The following is a 23,759-nucleotide window of genomic DNA, read 5'->3' as shown; positions in this document are numbered from 1 at the left end:
GGACATGGTTGATGAATCACAATATAACTAATAATGAATAATAACAAATCATCACAATCAGATGGGACCCAGAAAAGGGTCCACACCGAGGTTTCGGATTTCTCATTATCTGATGAGGAATCCAAGACATCACAAAATGTAAAAAAATAATAATCAAAGGTTACAACCAATGGATCTTGGCCAAAGTGATGATGGAGTTTTGCAGAAGTTGTATATAGAGAGTCACTCTAAATGTCTCCTGAAATCGATAGTTTTGTGTAACATTGCCATCACTGCAGTGCCACATGCTTCCTTACATTCTTCTAAGGGAGTTATTCGGTCGAGAGATCTTGTGGGTATTGATACAGAAATTTGTGACATCCTGTCATCACAAGATGTTACAGTAGTCAAAAGGATTGTGATTCGTCAAAATAATGAGCTTGTTCCAACGAATACTTTCATTTTGACTTTTAACACACCCACTTTACCAGCATCGATTAAGACCGGGTATCTCAACATACCTGTTTAGCCTTATATGCCTAACACCTTGAGGTGTTTCAAATGCCAAAAATTTGGCCATGGTCAGCATTCATGTCGTGGTCGGCTGACCTGTGCTCGTTGTGGTTAGTTTGACCATGACACTTGATATTATACGTTATATTGTATTAACTGCAAGGGGAATCACTTTGCATACACGCGTGAGTGTGCGACGTGCAAAATGGAGAAACGGGTTCAACTGATGAAGGTTGAGAAACATGTCTCTTTTATGGAAGCAAGGAAATCGGTGGAGACTATAACGCCAGTTGTGACTGATAAGTCATATGCGGCTGTTGTTAAGGTTTCCACCAACACTAATTTGACATGACCTTATGGTGAGCCAATATAATATATACAACATGTATATATATGATTCATGATGATCACCCAGTGTTAACGCCTGGTGTGGATTGCTCGTCATATGTCGATGATTTTCAGATTTGCTATAAATCATCCAGTATGAATATCATTGAAAGTAAGTTGCAGCTTTGTTTGAATAAACTTCATCAATGGACAACTGACAGTGGCTTTAGATTCTCATTAACAAAACATCCAGCACATCAAGCAGTGTTTGATAACAAATATATGAAGTTGTTTGATTTAAGGCCGAATGCTATAATTAAAGTATTCGTACATTTGGTCTTGGCATTAAGCGTTTTTTGTCGATTTCCAACATCGATTTAGAAGACACTTTGGAAAGTCCTTCATATTTTGTTTTACCACCTTGGTGTATTAGACCACCTAATTGTGTTTGATCTTGCGCATCTGAAGAAAGATCGTACAGATGCTGTTGTATATAAACATTTTGTTTATGGAAATTCAAGACGGGTACCGTGTTTACATTCCTGTTTATACAAATGGATCACGGGGTGGTAATTCTGTGGCTTGTGCTACAGTTTTTCCATCAGACAATAGGTTCCACGCGACTGCCTGACTTGACATCAATATTTACTGCTGAAATTTGGGCAGTCATTAAAGCCTTGGAAGAAATAAAGGAGTCTAGTGCATCCAAATTTATTATTTAAACAGATTCACTTTACAAAACAAAGCTTTACAAAACATTGAGTTGGACCATCCCTTAATTGGAATAGTGATACGAAAGTGTGTCTTTTTATCCATTGCCTATAAAGATATTATATTTTGTTGCGTGCCCAGCCATGTTGGTATCAGGGGTAATGAAAAGGCAGATTCAGCTGCTAAGTCTGCTTTAGATTTGCCTCATGCCGGGGTTGGTGTGTCTTATACTGATTTTAAACATAGTATCAACCAATTTATCTTTTTGACTTGGCAACATGACTGGGACGGTGCCGTTGCGAACAAGCTTCATGCTGTCAAGCCAGTCTTGGGAGAGTGGTAGTCTTCCTATAGGCTGTGCAGGAAGGATGGAATAGTCTTGTGTCGTGCCCACATCGATCATACATGCAGTGTGTGCACAGTCAGTGTAGTCTGACGGTACGTCATATTTTGGTGGAGTATGCTCATCTGAAAGCCACTAGAAAAGATATATTTGGACAACGAAATGTGACGGAATCATTTCGATTCCATCCAGAACTTTTACTACAATTTTTACGTGATACTGACTTTTATTCTAAATTTTAATTTTATATATCTGTGATATTTGTATTTTTTGCACAGTTCTTTACACTATGTTTTTATTTAACTGTTGAATTTTTATATTCATGTTGCTCATCACTTTAATTTTGCCTTTACCATAGTTTGACACCCAATAGCCGATGTATTTTTGGTGCTGGGGTGTCGTTAGACATTCATTCATTCATTTTATTGTTAACATAATATTATAATTAGTCTGTTTTGTACCCAATGAATAATGTTGTTTGAAACGTTTACATTCTAGGCCCGTTGCAACGGCATCTGAGTGTGTGTGTGTGCGTGCGCGTGTGCGTGCGTGCGTGCGTGTGTGTGTGTGTGTGGGGGGGGGGGGGGGCACAAGCCAGATTTTTAACAATCTCTATTCATATAAAGTAAGACAAAAACATACGTACATTTTCGTACCCGGTCCCAAGTTACTACAAGCCTGAAATTCTGAATGTAAAATCGTATATTTTTTCAAAACAGTTCAAAGATATTTTGACGTGACTGCTACCATGAAACACTATAATTCCTTACTAGTCCACCTGCAGGAGGACTGCCATTTCCAAGATTTGTTAATTTGGAATTAAACCTAAATAAATCATAACTCCGTAGTTTTCATAAAAAATATGGACACTATTTTTTACCCATAGGTTGAGGGAAAATATTTATAACATTTGTAAATAAAAGTAATAATAGCGAAAAAAAATGGAACATGTATCTATTATATAGTCCTATTAAACATAAAATTTCGCCACCATGTCTGAATTGCGGTGATTTTACATATTAAATCCATAACGTTTTGGTGCACAGTGAACATACAAATTAATTAATCTGAATGATAAACTGTTTGTTTATGAAATTCTAAGCCTATTTTAAGCTTGCTGTCAACATGGTTTTTTGTTTGTTTTTTCTTCAGAAGTTTGATTCTACTAAATTATGGATTGCTTTGTAACGTTTGTTTAGATTTTGTCATAGGTAAGATTATAACGCTACACCGGTTTGTTGGTTTTTTAGTTTTTTGTGCTAAATATGATCTCGCGATATTTCACGAGAAGTGCACCCCATTAGCGGAAGTTCTTATGGAAGTAGGAAAATTTTTAATATGTAAATTTTTATTCCTGTATCAGTGTGAAACCTGTGCATAATTAGCTTGCAAATTTGATTTTCTCTCGATAGTTTGATAATGGCAAGTATAACAACAGTCAGTTACACAAATGTGATCTAAAATCAGTCAAATTTAGAAATTAAATGTTTCCATTGTTTTGTTGGACTGAAAACTAAAAAAATGTTTAATAATTTTAAATTTCAATTTCATTGAATGCTTGTAGGAGAATCAAACTAAAACAAAATACAATGTACCATTGGGGAATGTCTTCTGGTAAAAATCTGCCTGTTACCCTACTTTAAACTTTAGGCTAATACTAGAATTAGTCTTGGGGTTAGATTCTTAGCATTGTAGGGTAACAGTTTGGGTTTGATTTAGGGCTAGGATCATAGGATGAGGTTTCTCTTTATATCAATACAATGAGGGTAACAGTCATATATCTTTCAGTTTTATGAAAGTTGAAGATGTTTTAAAGGATTTATTCGCTGAAAATAACTGATGATACGGACTTCGTAGAAGATGACATTTGAGATTACTTGTTGTCAAGTAAAATATTGAAAATGGAAAATAAACTTGGTCAAAGTGCTATAAACAATGACAAGGGTTTAAAATTAATAAAAATATTTTAAAAACATAAAATTTTATTAGTGTCATTAGACTCACCCCAGGCCATCAGATTTTATGGAAACAATTGTTTCTGAGACTGTTTCGATAAAATCGTGGAATTTGTTTCCCATGATTATTATACTGAATATGACTATTCAGCGAAAATAATATGTATATAATAAAACAGTTTCCAATGGGTGCATTTCAGTAGTTTTCATAAATACCCACCATGTTCAAGAATTTTGCATGTTATATGGTTCATATTTTAATTAAACAATCTTTAGAAGTCATCTGTGATCAAAGTTTGCAAAAATAATATGACACTAAGAAAGAATTTCAATAAAGTCTACTGCAGTGCTCACACTGGAAACAATATTGTGTAAACCAATTTTCACATATTTAGATTATTTCCTTGAAAGTGATTCAAAAGTGGTTAAAGCTGCTGTGTCTGGAATATTTTTATTATTTAAGCATTTAGAATAGATGATCCAGTTCCGTTTGGTACATGTATAAAAGGCCCACCACATCCCTGTATTTTCGCAATGCTCGCTTATCTACATTATCTAGGTCAACAGCAAACCCAATGGCCAGCTTGTTTTTCTTCAATTAGCGGGACGCCAGTAGAACTGGGAATTTTACGCGATTTGCGAAGGCGCTAAGCTTCTCATGTGATCTTGAACAAATTTAACTGTCTTGATTGAAGGGTCGTCTCATACATCCAAAATATATTTATATCCATAGAAAGAAATGTTTTATTTAACGACGCACTCAACACATTTTATTTACGGTTATATGGCATCAGACATATGGTTAAGGACCACACAGATTTTGAGAGGAAACCTGCTGTTGCCATTACACGGGCTATTCTTTCCGATTAGCAGCAAGGGATCTTTTATTTGCGCTTCCCACAGGCAGGATAGCACAAACTATGGCCTTTGTTAAACCAGTTATGGATCACTGGTCGGTGCAAATGGTTTACACCTACCCATTGAGCCTTGCGGAACACTCACTCAGGGTTTGGAGTCGGTATCTGGATTAAAAATCCCATGCCTCGACTGGGATCCGAACCCAGTACCTACCAGCCTGTAGACCGATGGCCTAACCACTACGCCACCGAGGCCGGTTATATCCATAGAGGTATGGTACAATACCTTTCCAGGGGTCGGTGGGGGATTTGCCTTGAAATTTTGATAGTGATCAGCTGTTGGCATACGCGTTACATGTAAGGGGGTGTTAATAATTACGTAAAGCTCTAGGGGTAGAGAAAGAGGGCGGTATGTTCGATATATGTAACATTTATGAAGACTATGTTATTTCTATTCATTACGTAGACCTAAAAATGTGGGGTCTAGGATCGATCCCTATCGGCGGGATTGTTCCAGCCAGTGCGCCATGACTGGTATATAAAAGGCCATGGTATGTGATATCCTGTCTGTGGGATGGTACATATAAATGCTCCCTTGCTAAAAAAATTTTTTTTTTAAATGTAGCGGGTTTCCAAGGCGCGTGTGCAGGGGTTTCAGCGGGGTTGGTTGTTATAGACTGTGTTGGGCGAAGTTTATATGGGGCCATGTTCCTCCAGAAAATATATTTCAAATTTTTTTTTATCTTGGTCAGGGAAGGGTTTCAACCCCCAATACCCTCCCCCCTGCACATGCGCCCGTTTCCTCTCTTAGATTATGTGTCAAAATTACCAAACGTTTGACATCCAAAAGCGATGATTATTAAATCAATGTGCTCTAACACTGATGTCGTTAAACAAAACAAACTAACTTTACCCTTTCCAAACGAAATAATATTTATTTGAATTTGTCGATTTTTCCACATGTAAAATTAGCAAGTGAAAACTGTCATTTTCTACTTTACTATATTTTATTAAAAATATATACATGATCAATGTGTTATACAAACTAAACTTTGAAAGTTCTACTAAACTAACACTTTATAAAATATTAATTCTTAATAGGAAGGTACGATTGTCGATAGTACGTTGTCAAGATCAAAACCGGTTTCAACGAAAGAATAGTACGTATCCTCAACCGAACGTTCTTTGTACAGCGCAAGAATTCTCATTTCATTTTTTGAGATGAACCCTACAATTTCAAATCCGCAAACACACCTGTTAACTGAAATTGACAACAGGCTGTCGTTTGTGGTTTGCCAAGCATATACTTTTGACGTTCTCCGTTCATAGCGAACACGCACACATTTTTTAAAAGTGCAGTTGAACTTGTATTTCATATTTGTGCATGATATTATTATATGGTAACCAGACACTAACTTTAATATGAAAAAACTTTTATTAGCCAAATACTAGATGTTGTAGTTACTTTATATTGACATTAGCTATTGGCTAATTTGGAAATTGAAAATTGATTAATGACTAGTATTTAACATTAAAGAATTGTTTAGCGACAGGACTTTAGCTTGCACCAAAGTTGAGGCGATAAAAGGTATGCCAAAAATAAGCAATGCCAAATTAAATACAAACATGCTAACCTCAAACTAATTCCCTCAAAATCAATGGAATGTAGCTACAATTAGATTTAAAAAATTTGAAATGCAGTTCTGATTATGTACAACTTTTTACTAGTTATTAATTAATATTAACATTACTGCACTAAACAGATTTTGATGTGTTAAAAAGGCACAAAAAACCTGTTGTGTTCACATTAGTGTCAGTGTTCTTGCTGGATGAAAACTAAAGGAGGGTGGCTGTGCAACTCCCTACCCTTCCCCCCCAAAAAAAGGAAAAGCTTTGGTTACCATATATATCGTTGTTGGATGGTCGACTTTGTGGAAAGACACATACTCCTGATTTTGTCCATCATTATTTGGTACAAAAAAGTGGCTACGAAATACAAGCCGACTCATCTTTTATAATTTATGTAGAGTTAGTTAAACCGGAAAGTAAAAATCATCGATTACAACCAGTTAAATATGCAAATGAGGACAGAATATCAGACGATAGTGGACAGAATGAGTTTGATCATGTGACAAATTTAAGTGTTTTTTCAGTCAGAGATTGCCAAATCGCTAAATAAATTGCTCAAATAAAATATAACTTTCATTGTGTGTATCAAACATACAAATGGGGTCACTGGTATAGGACAAAATAGAAGCTGTTACAAATACTGTTAAGTTACGTTACGATAACTGTCGTAAGCTACTGAAGTTTTTCGTACACACTTGTACTGTAGCTGGTTTCCTTTGATGTTCAATGTGCAGACTGATAATTCATTTTTGTGTGGGAAAAAATGTGTGCATTTGGAAATAGCGGAGATGGATGCTGTAAAATACAGTAGGGTGCGGGAATTAAAGAGGGGCGCAGAAAAATAAAGGAGAACAGTAGGGAATGTGAACGTAGGGTGTCAAAATACAATAGCGGGACGGGCCGCCCAGCTTAAATTAAAGTGGGGAATGCCATCCCCCAAAAAGCTGTAAAAACATTTACAGCTTGATTAAATAATATATCGCTGCTGACTGTACAGGCTTTCTGCCAACAAATAATTTGAGGGTATGTAATAAAAACAAAACGGATCATAAGTGCTCTATGAGGTGGATATGGGTTTGAAATCTTTTGAAATTGAACAAGTGCTGCATTTTATATACTTTGACAAATTTTAAACAGCAGTTACTATAAGCTTTCTAAACATTATAAAAATGTATCCATTAAACCTCCAAGATTTTAGGGTATGTAATTTTACCCTTTGTATCCTCTGGTAGAAACCCTGGTTATAACCCTAACGACCCCCCCAAAAAAACCTAACAACAACCAAAAACCAAAAAAACAACCCACCTTTTTTTTAATACTAGGACCTGTAGAATAAACAAATGCTAGTAAGTAAAAATTATCAGTTATTACCAATTAAATCTGCAGTTAGGACAAATATCAGATGAAAGTGGACATAAAAGATGAATGTTCTGGTCATATGACAACTTTAATGTCAGATATTTGGATTCATCTGGAGATTGCTGTCACAGTAAAAATAAAATAATATGTTTTCATTTCTCAAATAAGATATAATTTTTATTATGTGTATCAAACTTAATATAGGCTAATTGTTAAAATTAGTGTAAATTATATAACAGTAAGCTTTTAAAGCATCAGTATTGTGTTTCTGTATATGCCGCTAAAACCCACTAAATGTTTCCATTAGTAGCCGGGGATCTTGTATATGCACCATCCCACGGGCAGTATAGCCTATACCACGGCCTTTGATATACCAGTCGGAATGATTGCACATCAATCGAGTGATTTACCATTGGGCTACGTCCCTTCCCTTAAATTGTAGTTTGTTAGATATTCTTTGCTGACCCCTCTTTCCAAAATGTTAAAAAGTTGTCTAATACACAGTGCTCTATATGTAAAATGTCCCCTTACATAGATCTCTTCAAATTGTGCATTTCCCAAAATTAAGAATGGGTGAAAATGAAGCTGGATGCAGTAAAATATTGTAGGGTTCAGGAATATAGTGTTCTAGCTAATACATTTTCAGGGCTCACCCTGGATAAAAAATACCTGTAGCCAAAATATTAGCCAAATGGAATTTTTATTAGCCATACTAAAAATGCTTTAGCCAAAATTGTTTTACGCAGTACTGTATTGAGTATTTATATATGAATATGAAAATGTATCTTTTTCAGCTAATTGTGTACAAACTGGAATAAATAGGAATAACAAAACCTCAATGGCAGTTAATATATTACTTCGATTTTTCAGCAGGGGTGGGGTTGGGATGGGGTTATGCAATATCTTCAGAGTTTGAAGCCAGTACCCCATACACCCACTTCTAAGGCCTATGACATTAAATTAACAAACATACAGAAATATGGGGATGGGTTGGATGTTTATGGATGGTGGTGTTTTTTTCTTTCTTCCTTTTTTCCCAAATAAAAATTTGAGAGCTTTTTTTTTTCTTTTTTTTATAGAGCTCATTATTTCTTTAAATAGCAATCTTTGTTAGTTTGAATTGTTTTTTTTTTCTTTTTCGTTTTTTTAAGTGACCCATCAATTCCCCACCCCAAACAATTTCATAATTTGTGCCATGTTGTTGCGGTTGATTTCAGCGTCGTGTTAAATGCTTGTTGTGATTTCTGCTTACAAAATACCGCGGCTAAGAATGCCGACATCACAGTATACTCCATTTAAAAAAAACCTAAAAAAAAAACCTTTAATAAAATTAAAATTTACGGTCTTTTTAAAATCCAGCTAACTTATTAAATGTCACCTCACAGTCTTACAAATTTATATCTAAAATTATCTAACAAATATGATTATTGTAAACTAATTTTACTGCAGTTTGTATAATTTAAAGGGACATACCCTAGTTTCAACCCGTGAAAATTAACACTAAGTTTAGTTAATCTGAAACACATTTGGATAAAGTTACAATTGAGTGAAACATGAGTCTGTGACTTTGAAATGGTGAAATACCTTCTGAAAACGGACTAAAACTCGACTTCATAACTTACTTCTCAGACGCACGTGCGTTTTTAACAATATGAGAAATGCATTTTGTGATATTAAAAATACCAGGATGACCAAAGACACTTCGAATGTACAGAAATTGATAATCCAAACCATAAAATGTAAGTAAAGTATGATTTACGTTATCAAAAACGGCTCTAATAGTCAACAATATATCTTAGTGTTTAAAAACTAGGGTATATCCCTTTAAATACTGCATGTTCATTTCCGGCGATCGCGATCTGCATGGGTACGAAATTAACAAAGACAAAGGAATAAACAAAAACTGCAGTTAGGTATTCATTGATGCGAATAACTATTGTTTTTCTACAAATTTACATCAAGATTTACTTTTGCGTAATCGTATTGTTTAATATCCTCAACGATGTCTCTTGACACGCGGGTGTCGGCCGACTCTGAAGCGTGACGTATGTTCCGCCGAGAGCTGTCCTTAGTTCAGCCAACGAACATTCTTCCTAACGTTCGCAAACTATTTGATTGGTGTTTGTCGTGTCCATTTGATTTAATGTGAAGTGCACATCCGCTCAAGCGAACGTTTTGTTTTCGCTCGGTCTGGCTGAACTCGGACCTTGAGATGGCCTACATATCTTTCGGCCCTGAACTGGCATGTGTATTCAAATTGACACGCATTGTCGGTCTGTTTTTATTACTTTGGTTCAAAGATTTTACAAAGTAAAAATAACAAGCAACAGATCTTCCAGACACTGCTGTCATACATGCCGTTAAAATTAATAACCGTGATTATTAAAATAAGCAAACATCATAAGGCCTACGCTGTATTCTGCATGACACCGTTTCTCGTTACCGGTCGCGAGATCGCTATTACGCTTAATTGAATATTTGGTAGTATTATTATGTTTGAGGTGTCGGATAGATTATGTAACCGTTTGTTTACATCAAAAGACAGAAAATGGCTTAGCCAAAATTTTAGGCACTTGCAAATTTTATTAGGCATTTTTTGTAAAAATTAGCCAATGGCTAATTTGGCTACCGACAGCGCGAGCCCTGCATTTTAGTGGGGTGGGTGATACTGTGCCCACATTCAAGTTTTGCCACCCTCTTCATATGTTAATTTTTATGTTTTCAGGTGAGTTTTTTAAAACAAATGGGCCAGAAAGACAACTGCTAGGCTTGTAGATGAGTGTTCCAGAGAGCTGCTCTGCCAAACATGGCCAGCCGAACGAGTCCTTCACGAATTCCAATACCTGTGCGGAGCCCTCCACAATCTGTTAAAACATCAAGGATTCCAGTCAGAAGTCCGCAGATTCAGGTGCGAAAGCCGGCACCACCACCGTCTAATGGACAGGTAACAAAAAAAGAACTAACTGAACACACACATAAAAAACACGCAGAAGCAAACCTTCAGTCCTGTCATGAGAACGGTTTAATAATTGACACCACTCCCAAAGGTGAATCTCCTCAGAGACAAAAGGGCAAGGGATTTGAAACTTTCCTCATGACCGGAGACATGATCATTCGGACCACTCCTCCCCACCAGAAATCGCCACGAACGGACAGCTCCAAATCTCCGTCGCTGAAAAATGACACCGAAGACTTGTTTGGTGGCAATTACGACAACGCGTGTCTACAGAACGTCAGTCCTTCCAAGATTCACTCGACCAAATCCCATCCTGCACCGATGCCGCCTCCACCTGTAAGCAGAAGCATCTCTGAGATTGTGAAAGCACCGGTAGCCACAATAGAAGATTTGAGTGACATGTCGCAGTCCGAGTCGTCGTCCTGCAGTGAGGCACTCGTGGTTTCGGTTAGTGACAAATTTGTAGACACGCCAATTATTGAGTCTTGTTCTCTGCACAAAGAACCAATGCACATGTCCAAATCACAGACAGACGATTCCAGAGGCGATCAGATAGACGGTGTGGTGCTCACGCTTAATGGTGGGTACGAAAAACATCTCCATGATCTACCAAGCTCCGGTGACTCGGGGGTCCAGCAGGACAGTCAGAGTTCAGACTCGGACGAGGATGCCACAAAGTATTCTTCGTTGCCGGAGGTCACCAATTCTGATGATGCACCATTGCCTGTTATGACCTCGAGCCAGAGTGAGGAGAAGATTGCTGGCGCGCAGAAACAGACTCAGTCGGTGGTTCGAACGAGCAAGAGCCACGAGAACTATTTAGAATCCGAGACGGGTCTTGCTCTGGTTAATATTGACATAGACGATGATATTTCGTACTCTCTAGACACGCTTGCGTGCAGTGCGAACAGTCCTGCTGCATCAGTGGAACAGGTTAGTGAGCCTACCTCTCGCAGTTTGCACAGCACGCCAGAGAGACGAGAGGAAAAATCTAATGAACGGGTGTTTATGCCAGGTTTTATCAGTTTGGAGGAGCCAAAAGTTTTAAAGGATACCAGCAGAATTCAAAATAACGTGCCCTCTGTAAATAGTGTTTCTGAAAAACTGTGTCCGACCGTTCAAGCTAATACTTTGTCTAATCATAATAATCATGCGGTTGAGGAATTGGAGAGTATGGAGTCGTCTGACCTGCTTAATTCGAGTGACTTGGATATCTCGGACATTAGCAGTCTGTATCACCAGCCAATGAAGAGCGTGGACCGCCCATCAGCTGCTAGACTTGCCAAAAGACTTTACCACATGGATGGATTTAAAAAGGGCGATATTTCAAGACATCTTTCCAAAAAGTAAGTTGTAGACATGTATGAATGGCATAAAATATTCTCGTATTTCCATGGCATTTTTCTTCTTCTGTGTTTTTTTTCATGAATGTGGTTGTCATTTGGATCAAGTCTTTTACTCTATTAATTAAGTAGGGAAAGAAGAATTTATTTTCTAGTCTTTATCATTGAAACTAGGTGGAGGCTATCTGAGAAAAGTATGTGGCTATATAGATCTACTAAACACTGTGATATGTGAAACTGTAAACATTAACAGTTAATGAGCACTAAATGTTTGTACACATTCAGACCTCGCTGTGAAAAATATTGAGAGGAGTGATTAGTTGCTCCTAAAAGTTAGATTGTGGCGACCCATTTACGATATTACCATATTGATGTATAAACTCACATGCTAAGGGGAGCGAAAAATTACTTTCCTTGAACTAGTCTGATTGGCTCATTTTAAATGGCACGATCAGCACATTTGTGAGGCAGGTTTTTTAAACAACTCTTTAAAGCAGTGCTGTATTCTTATTTTCTTTATTTATTGCAGAAACGATTTTAGCACGTTAGTTGCAGAGGAATATTTCAAGTATTTTGAGATAAAAGGTGACACGCTAGATATGGCACTGAGGAGATTTCTAAAACAGTGCAACTTGAGTGGGGAAACTCAGGAGCGTGAAAGGGTCTTGAGCCATTTTTCTCGATTCTACATGGAGTGCAACCCGAACACTTTCAATTCTGAGGGTTTGTATCACTTTCAATTGTTATTTAGCTCAACCAGTGGTTAGGAGAAATTGGCAAAAACAAGAAAAACATTTGAAATTAGGATGATGATGCTACAGTGTTTCTGCCAGAAAGAAATTTTTGGGTATGGCACTATGAAATTGAATGCAATCACAATCAACGGGGTATGGGGGGCATCCCCCAGAAAGAAAATGGGTAAAGTTTATGGTTAGGGTTAAGAAAAATCATACAGTAATGATAAGAGTCATTAATTTTGTGAAAATGTTTAACTTAAAAAAATAAAATCTGCAAAATATTTGGGTATAGCACCATACCCGTTTTACCCTCTGGCAGAAACTCTGCCCTACTGTTTTCTGAATTGTTGACAGTTTGATGGTTTCACTGTCACAAATTTCTCATTTTATTTTCTCTGCTAAAATTTTGCAGGGTTTTATTTCTCAAATTTGACTTGATGCCCATGGCTTTGACTTTGGGAATTTTAGAGTAGTTTTACCAAAAATTATGAATTTTCAGTTTTATTTCAAAAACATCTAACTAAGCTTTGTTAGTTTTTAAAATATACATATACTTGTATTCATTCAAATTAATATGTCTATTTTGCATTATGAAAGATGGATGAGGGAAGGGGTGTTTGTCAAGTGTTACATGTCATTTTCAAAATATATCTGTATATAATAATAAGCAAAAGGAATATTTACATTCAGATTGGTCATTTTTTAGTCCAAAATTGTGAATAAAAAACCACATAGCCTTTGAGGAATGGTAGGAAACTATGCTGATTATCGAAATCTAGGAATGTTGATATTTTACAATCCAATTTGCATGTTAACAACCCTGTTACATATGTATGCATAATTTGTAAGCTTGCTCCTGATTGGTTAGTATTAGCTTATTATCATTGTATGATGTTAATAAGATAAACCAATGAAATTGCACCATTCTTTGGCCTTGGTATCAACCTGATTATGTCACATGACATGACAACAGTTTTAATTTAATTTTCACCTGTTATTTCTATTCTTAATGACATGGCTGCAACCTTATGGTACTTATGAACAGAATGATGCAGTAAATTTAAAATATATATAACGATCTTTGTGACAGTTGTTCAAACACAAAGTAAACAATGGGTTAGTATATATTCATCTTTCAAAATCATACCACAGATGAAATAGAAAAACAGAAATAGTGTAGGTTTCATCATAAAGGACATTAAACGAAGTCCACTTTCGTATAATGTGCTTAGGAGTGTTACATCTGATTCGTCCACTATAAATATAGTTCCAAATTAAAATGTGTACCTGTTCACATGGGGGTGGTGTGGGTGGGGGTGGGACATAGCCCAGTGGTAAAATGTACAGTTACTGTGTGTTGTATCTAAATTAAGTGTCTTCACTGGGTGCTTGACATGATTTTATATTTTATATGATTTTTGTAACTTACATTGCGAGACAGATCAGCATCATTCTCAGATATTTCAGTTCAATTCCCAATTTGAATACATCTGCTTAATTTGTATGTATGATATTGTTTTAATTATTATTTGAAAAAAAAATTAAACAAGTTATAATTACCTCACCCTTGTGAAAAAAAGGTAGTTGTAATAAGATCCCTTTTTATGAAATTTTATTTAAAATATATATACATAGTGTTTTTCGGTATCGTCAATATCATATATTAGGAATAAAAATTGTATTATGCGAGCCTATGGCGAGCATAATACATTATTTTTATTCCTAATATATGATATTGACGATACCGAAATACACAAGGGTAATAATCTCTTTATCATATAAGCTCAAGCTTAATACAACATGTTTTTGTAAACTGTACACGCAACTTTAATTCCAGTCCGCCATTACTAGATATTCAAATGACGTAAGAATATGTGGCGCGGTGTATTTTTTAATGGAAATGACGTCAAACTCGAATGACGTTATTTTGGATGTCCTTACATCAAAATAAAGTTATGCCTAATGTTTTTTGTTTTCTGAACGCTGGACAGCTTTCAGTGTCAAATTGCCATTGAAATGTTTTTATTTGATGACTATGAATGCATACGTCAATCATGGAGTGTCGCCCAAGTACGTTTGCTTAAATGTCAATAAACTTAGTACCGAGACCTCGACTAATTTACATCTAATTTGCAAAGTTATCAAATTCTTAAAGTATGTGATCTGAAAAATATCACATACTTTGATTGCACTGAAAATGTAAGATATTATATGATAAATGTATATATTTTGGTTTCAGATGCTTGCCATACCTTGACATGTGCAATAATGCTGCTGAACACTGATCTACATGGGCAGGTAAGTCTCGGATAGCCCGAGTAGTTATATTCTCTTCAAACTGACATTACATACAGTATATCACAGTATTAGAGTTTGGACGGCCTGTGCAATGCAAAGGGGTATTTGAAGTGTTTCTTTAACAGTACCCCCAGAATATTGTTCTGTGGTGATATCTACACAATTGTTGTTATCTGATATAAATAAAATAACAGGGTTTTTGGATGATTTATGGAAATGATTTATATGTATACTACTAAACGTTTGCTAGGGATATACCAAATTTATGCCATGATAAACTATTGATGCACATCTTAAATTTGTGCTGCATGAAACTATGCCGTTACATAAATCACCATAGAGATGTCATCCATCGAACACAAGTGCAGGGTGAGGGTTTCGCACTCCAAACCCTTCCCTGCTTAATCAAATTTTCTTTTTCCTCAATATATTTATGGGAAAAGCATGACTTGACCACCCTGAACATTTTGGTCACCACTGTCTAGACCCCCACCCCCCACCCCTGCTAACATTCCTGCATACACACCTGGAATGTTACTTTCCTGGTTTTCCAAATATCTATAGTTAAAATTCACTAGTATATTTCAAATTATATTATTTATACTGTTTAACATATCAATTCCTTAATCAACATCATCTGATACTATATACTAATGTGCCACAGTTCACTGGATAATAAGCACCACTCAAATATATTATTACCCATATGGTTAAAAATATCTTGGTACGCCAAGTGGGACGTAACACTTCGACATCACGTGATGACATCATCGATTGCGCACTACAACCTTAAAGGAATGTCAACCAAACGAGTTGAGTGATATAAATTAAGATCGATTATGGGTAATAAATAGGATATTAAACTCTCTACCATTTCGTATCATGTTTATGTCCCTCGTGAAATAATTTTCATTGACACTCATTAAAGCTTATGACAGTTGAAAAATTATTTCACTTGGGACATAAACATGATATGAAATGGAAGCTCATTTAATATCCTATAATTATAATGCATTTTTTGCTGGCATAAATAGTGTAAACTTGCATGTTGTTTCAGTTTGTTGGTAGAAAAATGACATGTGCCGAGTTTGTGGAAAACCTTGCTGGACTAAATGATGACAGAGACTTTCCAAAGGAAGTCCTCAAAGCAATCTACCATGCAATCAAAGCAGAACCACTGGAGTGGGCAACGTTAGTACTTGGCAGACTTTCTCTTATTATTATTTACGACAAAATGTTACATATGTCATTTTCAAATTGGTAATTATATGTTCAGGAATACATTAAAGGTTAACTTTATAATAAAATTGTTAACTGTAAGTTATATGGTTGAATTATATTTTACTGTATTCTTTATATACCCAGTAATGAGTTAATGGTATTATGCCCACTTCTGCTTTCACGTAAGCATTGCAAATCGTCTTTAAAAATACCTACAATAAACGGTCCAAAGTTTATTAAAAAAACAAGGATAACATCATTAATTTCCTCACAGGACCATAAAACCTCACATGCAGGAACAGTTTGGGATGGGGTTGTGTCTAGGTCACTGTTACCTACTTTTTATAGTTCACTGTGTGGAAAATTAGGACCTCTCAGATGTATTTTAGAGTATTTTAATATTAAAATATAACAGAATCACTACTTTAGCCTCGGCTAAATAGAAAATGAGATGATGGTACCTCTGTTTGTCTCTTGAAAAATTACCAGCGATTTTTATTAGTAATTTTATCAGGTGAATTTTTATTTCACCTGCTAGTTAAAAAAACATAGACTGCTTTTCACAGGCCGCCATTTTGAACCCTGTAAGAGCAAGTTTAGAATTCTTATACGACTGTTTCAATTTATTTCTTTTTCGGTATTCTAGTGATGACGAGCCACAAGAGAAAGAAGCATTGACAGATCTTCCTGGTCCAGCCATAACGGCAGTTCCGCAACATTTTATTGGTTCAAACCCGTTTCTTGATGTAAGCCATTGCTGTGTTAAGTTAGTTAAAACTTATAGAAGTAAGCGCCGTATTGCAGCAACAGTATTTATATGTTTTGTGTAAGTAAGCACAATGTGAAAGCAGTAATATTTAGGTAATATGTATAAATAAGTACCACATTGAAGCAGTAATATATTAAATATGCTGCAGAGCTTTAGATCTCACTAAAAATTTGGCACATCAGGGTTTTTGTCTATTCTCAACACAGCTTGGTCTTTTTTGTAACACAATGTGAACAGCAGCTGTGAAAGGGTTGTAAAATTTCCGAAACGTATTTCAAGTTATTTTAATACAGTTAAAGCTCAACGTTTCAGTTTTGAGGCAAAATATTTTGAGGTCGGCACATTTGAACTTAATTTGCTAATTGTTGTTTTGGGAATATTTGGTTTTGGCTCATCGCTTATCCAGTGTTTGACAAATGTTTGCGTAAGTCACTAGCTCACACAGAAGTTTTAGCTAGTGCTCTCTGTATTTTAGAAATACAATTGATAATTTCCACTAGCCTAGACCAACAGTTAACAAGCCGAGACCAAGGGCTAGTCTTGTTTGTCAAACCCTGGAGCCGTTTCACTTTTGGTGCAATCTAAACTAAAGCCCTGCACATGCTTAAATAATTTTAGCATTTTGATTGTTACTTACTCACCCTGTGCATTGCCAAATTAGCCAATTGCTAATTTTTATACAAAGTGGCTACAAAAATTAGTGTTTGAGTAATAAAATATTCCTTAAATTAACCACATTTTGTTCAATATCAAGGAAATATGCTATGTATCTGAAAACTGACTAAAGCAAAATTTGTTCCAATGTGAGCCGTGGATAGAATAGAAATATTGTCTGCTTTCTTCAACAGACTTGATAAGCCAAGCGAATGTTCTGCTGAGTGTAATTATAAATAGTGTGTGCTTTCTTCAGCAGACTTGATAAGCCAAGCGAATGTTCTGCTGAGGGTAATTATAAATAGTGTCTGCTTTCTTCAGCAGACTTGATAAGCCAAGCGAATGTTCTGCTGAGGGTAATTATAAATATTGTCTGCTTTCTTCAGCAGACTTGATAAGCCAAGCGAATGTTCTGCTGAGTGTAATTATAAATAGTGTCTGCTTTCTTCAGCAGACTTGATAAGCCAAGCGAATGTTCTGCTGAGTGTAATTATAAATAGTGTCTGCTTTCTTCAGCAGACTTGATAAGCCAAGCGAATGTTCTGCTGAGTGTAATTATAAATAGTGTGTGCTTTCTTCAGCAGACTTGATAAGCCAAGCGAATGTTCTGCTGAGTGTAATTATAAATAGTGTCTGCTTTCTTCAGCAGACTTGATAAGCCAAGCGAATGTTCTGCTGAGTGTAATTATAAATAGTGTCTGCTTTCTTCAGCAGACTTGATAAGCCAAGCGAATGTTCTGCTGAGGGTAATTATAAATAGTGTCTGCTTTCTTCAGCAGACTTGATAAGCCAAGCGAATGTTCTGCTGAGTGTAATTATAAATAGTGTCTGCTTTCTTCAGCAGACTTGATAAGCCAAGCGAATGTTCTGCTGAGTGTAATTATAAATAGTGTCTGCTTTCTTCAGCAGACTTGATAAGCCAAGCGAATGTTCTGCTGAGGGTAATTATAAAGCAGACTTGATAAGCCAAGCGAATGTTCTGCTGAGGGTAATTATAAATAGTGTCAGCAGACTTGATAAGCCAAGCGAATGTTCTGCTGAGTGTAATTATAAATAGTGTGTGCTTTCTTCAGCAGACTTGATAAGCCAAGCGAATGTTCTGCTGAGTGTAATTATAAATAGTGTCTGCTTTCTTCAGCAGACTTGATAAGCCAAGCGAATGTTCTGCTGAGTGTAATTATAAATAGTGTGTGCTTTCTTCAGCAGACTTGATAAGCCAAGCGAATGTTCTGCTGAGGGTAATTATAAATAGTGTCTGCTTTCTTCAGCAGACTTGATAAGCCAAGCGAATGTTCTGCTGAGTGTAATTATAAATAGTGTCTGCTTTCTTCAGCAGACTTGATAAGCCAAGCGAATGTTCTGCTGAGTGTAATTATAAATAGTGTGTGCTTTCTTCAGCAGACTTGATAAGCCAAGCGAATGTTCTGCTGAGTGTAATTATAAATAGTGTCTGCTTTCTTCAGCAGACTTGATAAGCCAAGCGAATGTTCTGCTGAGTGTAATTATAAATAGTGTCTGCTTTCTTCAGCAGACTTGATAAGCCAAGCGAATGTTCTGCTGAGGGTAATTATAAATAGTGTGTGCTTTCTTCAGCAGACTTGATAAGCCAAGCGAATGTTCTGCTGAGTGTAATTATAAATAGTGTGTGCTTTCTTCAGCAGACTTGATAAGCCAAGCGAATGTTCTGCTGAGTGTAATTATAAATAGTGTCTGCTTTCTTCAGCAGACTTGATAAGCCAAGCGAATGTTCTGCTGAGGGTAATTATAAATAGTGTGTGCTTTCTTCAGCAGACTTGATAAGCCAAGCGAATGTTCTGCTGAGTGTAATTATTTAATCTAATTTACACTGCATGACTAAATGTTGTTCCATGTTACGTTTGTAGCTGCCAGACCCCTTAAAAACTACGGAGTACAAAAAGGGCTACGTCATGAGAAAGTGCTGCTTAGATGCTGATGGAAGGAGAAGTAGGTGATCCGTAGTAAAGTTCACAAAACTCAGTAGTGATGGACTTATTCAGGTTTTTTTTAAAAACTTATTTCGTTTTACAAGTCCGCTGTTCTAATGAACTAGTACCACTAGCTGCAATAAATTTTGAACCCTACAGATCTAGGCTCAGATTAACAAAGCTATCTTAGTGCTACGATATCATAAAACTGTCACAGGCTATGGCATGCACCATTGTGACGTCATAGCTTATGACAGTTTTACGATATCATACAATAAAAGTAAATCTGTATCTTGATCTTGATTATGAAACAATCTTTTAAGGTTGGTTGTTGATATCGTGAATATAACAGTAGTATGTTTTATTGTGTTCAATTCGACTATTACCCATATGGTTAAAAATATCTTGGTTCATATCAAACTAATACGTCCCACTAGAACGCCAAGTGGGACGTAACACTTCATCGATTGGTGCACTACAACCTTACAGGATCATCAACCAAACAATTTGAATGATATAAAGATCGATTATGGGTAATAAATAGGATATTAACCTCGATACCATTTTTTTTCATGTTTATGTCCCTTGTGAAATAATTTTCATTGTCGCTAAAGCTCATGACAGTTAAAAATTATTTCATTTGGAACATAAACATGATACGAAAAGGAAGATCGTTTAATATCCTATAAATATGTAATATCCTGGAAAGCGTTTGTTTATGGCTCATCAATTAATAAAATTTACTCTTGTTCAAATAATTTACATGGTCTACTATGGAGTATTTGCAAATAAAAATATACATTTAGTATGCCATTCACATTCATACTGTTGGGTATTTTAAAATTATCTCTGTTGATGTGTATTTTTAATTCCATATGAGCAAACTTGATCAATAGGCGATGTATAGGTATTAACTTTTCTAACATGGCGATATCGTCAACTTTTGCATTAAAAGTTTCATGTTAGATCAGTTTCTAACTGGTATATCAAAGACAGTTGTATGTACCATCCTGTCTGTGGGATGGTGCATGTAAAAGATTGCTTACTTATAATGGAAAAATGTAGCACGTTTCCTTGCTAAGGCTATATGTAAAATTACCAAATGTTTGACATCCAATATCCGATGATTATTAAATCAATGTGCTCTGGCGGTGTTGTTTAAAAAAAAAAACCCCACCTTTTAACTTTGTTATAACTGATATTTCAGCTCCGCTGGGTCGTCGCAGTTGGAAGATGTTTTGTGCAGTGCTGCGTGATATGATTCTATACCTGTACAAGGATGAACAGCAGTTAAAAAAGGGAACATTTGTAGAAAACGTGAACAATGCTGTCCGCATTCACCACTCACTGGCCACAAAAGCCACCGACTATACTAAGAAACAACATGTCTTTAGACTACAGACTTCATACTATGCCGAGTTTCTCTTCCAAACGAGGTTTGTCCATTGATAGGATTTTCTTATGCATCTTGAAATAACATACAACTATGGAGAAGCAAGAGATAGAGGCTATTTCATGGTTTTTTTAATAATACGATTTTTATATGGACTCGTGATGTGTGAAAAACATGTTTTCATGAATTGCAAAGTTGTAATTGTCTGTGTATTCTGCATATCAAGGTGTAATTGTGTGTATTCTGCATATCAAGTTGTAATTATCTGTGTGTATTACAGATATCAAGATGTAATTGTCTGTGTATTCTACATATCAAGTTGTAATTATCTGTGTGTATTACAGATATCAAGATGTAATTGTCTGTGTGTATTCTACACATCAGGTTGTAATTATCTGTGTGTATTACAGATATCAAGTTGTAATTGTCTGTGTATTCTACATATCAAGTTGTAATTATCTGTCTGTATTACAGATATCAAGATGTAATTGTCTGTGTATTCTGCATATCAGGTTGTAATTATCTGTGTGTATTACAGATATCAAGTTGTAATTGTGTGTATTCTACATATCAAGTTGTAATTGTCTGTGTATTCTGCATATCAAGTTGTAATTGTCTGTGTGTATTATAGATATCAAGTTGTAATTGTCTGTGTGTATTCTACATATCAAGTTGTAATTGTCTGTGTGTATTCTACATATCAAGTTGTAATTGTCTGTGTGTATTCTACATATCAAGTTGTAATTGTCTGTGTGTATTACAGATATCAAGATGTAATTGTCTGTGTGTATTCTGCATATCAGGTTGTAATTATCTGTGTGTATTACAGATATCAAGTTGTAATTGTGTGTATTCTACATATCAAGTTGTAATTGTCTGTGTATTCTGCATATCAAGTTGTAATTGTCTGTGTGTATTATAGATATCAAGTTGTAATTGTCTGTGTGTATTCTACATATCAAGTTGTAATTGTCTGTGTGTATTCTACATATCAAGTTGTAATTGTCTGTGTGTATTCTACATATCAAGTTGTAATTGTCTGTGTGTATTACAGATATCAAGATGTAATTGTCTGTGTGTATTATAGATATCAAGTTGTAATTGTCTGTGTGTATTACAAATATCAAGTTGTAATAGTCTGTGTGTATTATAGATATCAAGTTGTAATTGTTTGTGTGTATTATAGATATCAAGATGTAATTGTCTGTGTGTAACACTGTATTATGGATATCAAGTTGTAATTGTCTGTATGTATTCTACATATCAAGATGTAATTGTCTGTATTCTGTATATCAAGTTGTAATTGTCTGTATTATGGTATCAAGTTGTAATTGTCTGTGTGTATTCTGCATATCAAGTTGTAATTGTCTGTGTGTATTCTGCATATCAAGATGTAATTGTCTGTGTGTATTCTACATATCAAGATGTAATTGTCTGTGTATTATGGGTATCAAGTTGTAATTGTGTGTATTCTACATATCAAGATGTAATTGTCTATGTGTATGATGGGTATCAAGTTGTAATTGCCTGTGTGTATTCTATGTATCAAGTTGTAATTGTGTGTATTCTACATATCAAGATGTAATTGTCTGTGTATGATGGGTATCAAGTTGTAATTGTCTGTGTGTATTCTATGTATCAAGTTGTAATTGTCTGTGTATTCTATGTATCAAGTTGTACTTCTCTGTGTGTATTACAGATATCAAGTTGTAATTCTCTGTATTCTACGTATCAAGTTGTAATTGTCTGTGTGTATTCTACATATCAAGTTGTAATTGCCTGTGTGTATTTTGCAGTGATAGTAAGGAGCTTCAGGAGTGGATCGACACCATCAACATGGTAGCCGCCACATATTCAGCTCCAGCTTTAGCAGGTGCTGTGGGGTCAAAAGTAAAAAAATTCCAAAGGCCACTGTTTCCAGCATCATACACTCGATTAAATATGGTGAGTTTGCATTGCATGGAGACATTTATTTAACCTTTAGACTACTGGATTAATTTTTAACAAAAATCACGTTGAGTGGGTACAAGTTTATAATTTTTACTCACATATATTCACTTAAATGTTTGATAAATACATGAAATAAAGTTCATATATGAATCGGTAAGTATTATTTTTGTGGGTTTTTGTAATTTTTATTATTTTTAGATCAGCTAATGGTGATTAAAATTAGGCAAAAAATCTAAAAAGTTGCGTTTACTTACGGGCATTTGTGGCCAGGTGTGCAGTATTTATGTCCATTATTCCCGATAACTGGTTTTCTGACCAGAATTTTTTTTTAAACCCGAACTACAATTTATATTGCAATATTTGGTGATTTTTGTTGTTGGTAAAACGATCAAATTTATTATCAAATTAGCTGTTACAATCAGCTATCGATCCCTGAAAATGACCGCGACGTGCCGCCATTGTTGTCAAGTGAAAATACTTGCCGAAAACCACTTTTTGAACTCAAAATTTCAAGGTATTTTCAGTTGAAAAAATCAAAATAAAAGCCACCATTTTGAAAAAAAATCTTTTTTCTTTTATTATATTTCCGTTTCCGGTGAGTGTCGTGTGCAAAACGGCAGGAAATATGAATTGGGGAATGCACTATATACAGTATACAGTATGTCGCCTGACGTGACGTCGGGCGAGATATCTCGCCTGCAGTACTCAGAAGGTTAATCTGCATTATTTTTTGTGAGCATTGTTACTATTCTCATGGAATATTTGAGGAGTTTCTGGAAACATTTCTAGAGTAAAAAAAATTTTAATATCCTCCTCTCC

At 35.5% G+C, this 23,759-nt stretch overlaps 1 protein-coding gene across 1 annotated transcript in view; it reads left to right on the top strand.

The window, feature by feature from the left end:
* Window positions 1-3,163: 3,163 nt before the first annotated feature.
* Window positions 3,164-23,759, top strand: part of LOC121380195 (PH and SEC7 domain-containing protein 4-like) — a 43,388-nt gene continuing 22,792 nt past the window's right edge. The window contains exons 1-9 of the mRNA XM_041509003.1: window positions 3,164-3,295; window positions 10,399-11,975; window positions 12,502-12,695; window positions 14,949-15,007; window positions 16,065-16,198; window positions 16,875-16,974; window positions 19,535-19,616; window positions 20,805-21,033; window positions 22,787-22,934. Coding sequence (XP_041364937.1) covers window positions 10,480-11,975; window positions 12,502-12,695; window positions 14,949-15,007; window positions 16,065-16,198; window positions 16,875-16,974; window positions 19,535-19,616; window positions 20,805-21,033; window positions 22,787-22,934 — 2,442 coding nt within the window. The 5' untranslated portion in view covers window positions 3,164-3,295; window positions 10,399-10,479. The remainder of the gene's footprint in view (window positions 3,296-10,398; window positions 11,976-12,501; window positions 12,696-14,948; window positions 15,008-16,064; window positions 16,199-16,874; window positions 16,975-19,534; window positions 19,617-20,804; window positions 21,034-22,786; window positions 22,935-23,759) is intronic.

The sequence above is a fragment of the Gigantopelta aegis genome, chromosome 8, assembly GCF_016097555.1.
Source record: "Gigantopelta aegis isolate Gae_Host chromosome 8, Gae_host_genome, whole genome shotgun sequence".
In the NCBI taxonomy this organism is placed as follows: Eukaryota; Metazoa; Mollusca; class Gastropoda; order Neomphalida; family Peltospiridae; genus Gigantopelta; species Gigantopelta aegis.
Note: the sequence above shows the minus strand (reverse complement) of the source record. Positions and strands in the feature narration are given on the sequence as shown.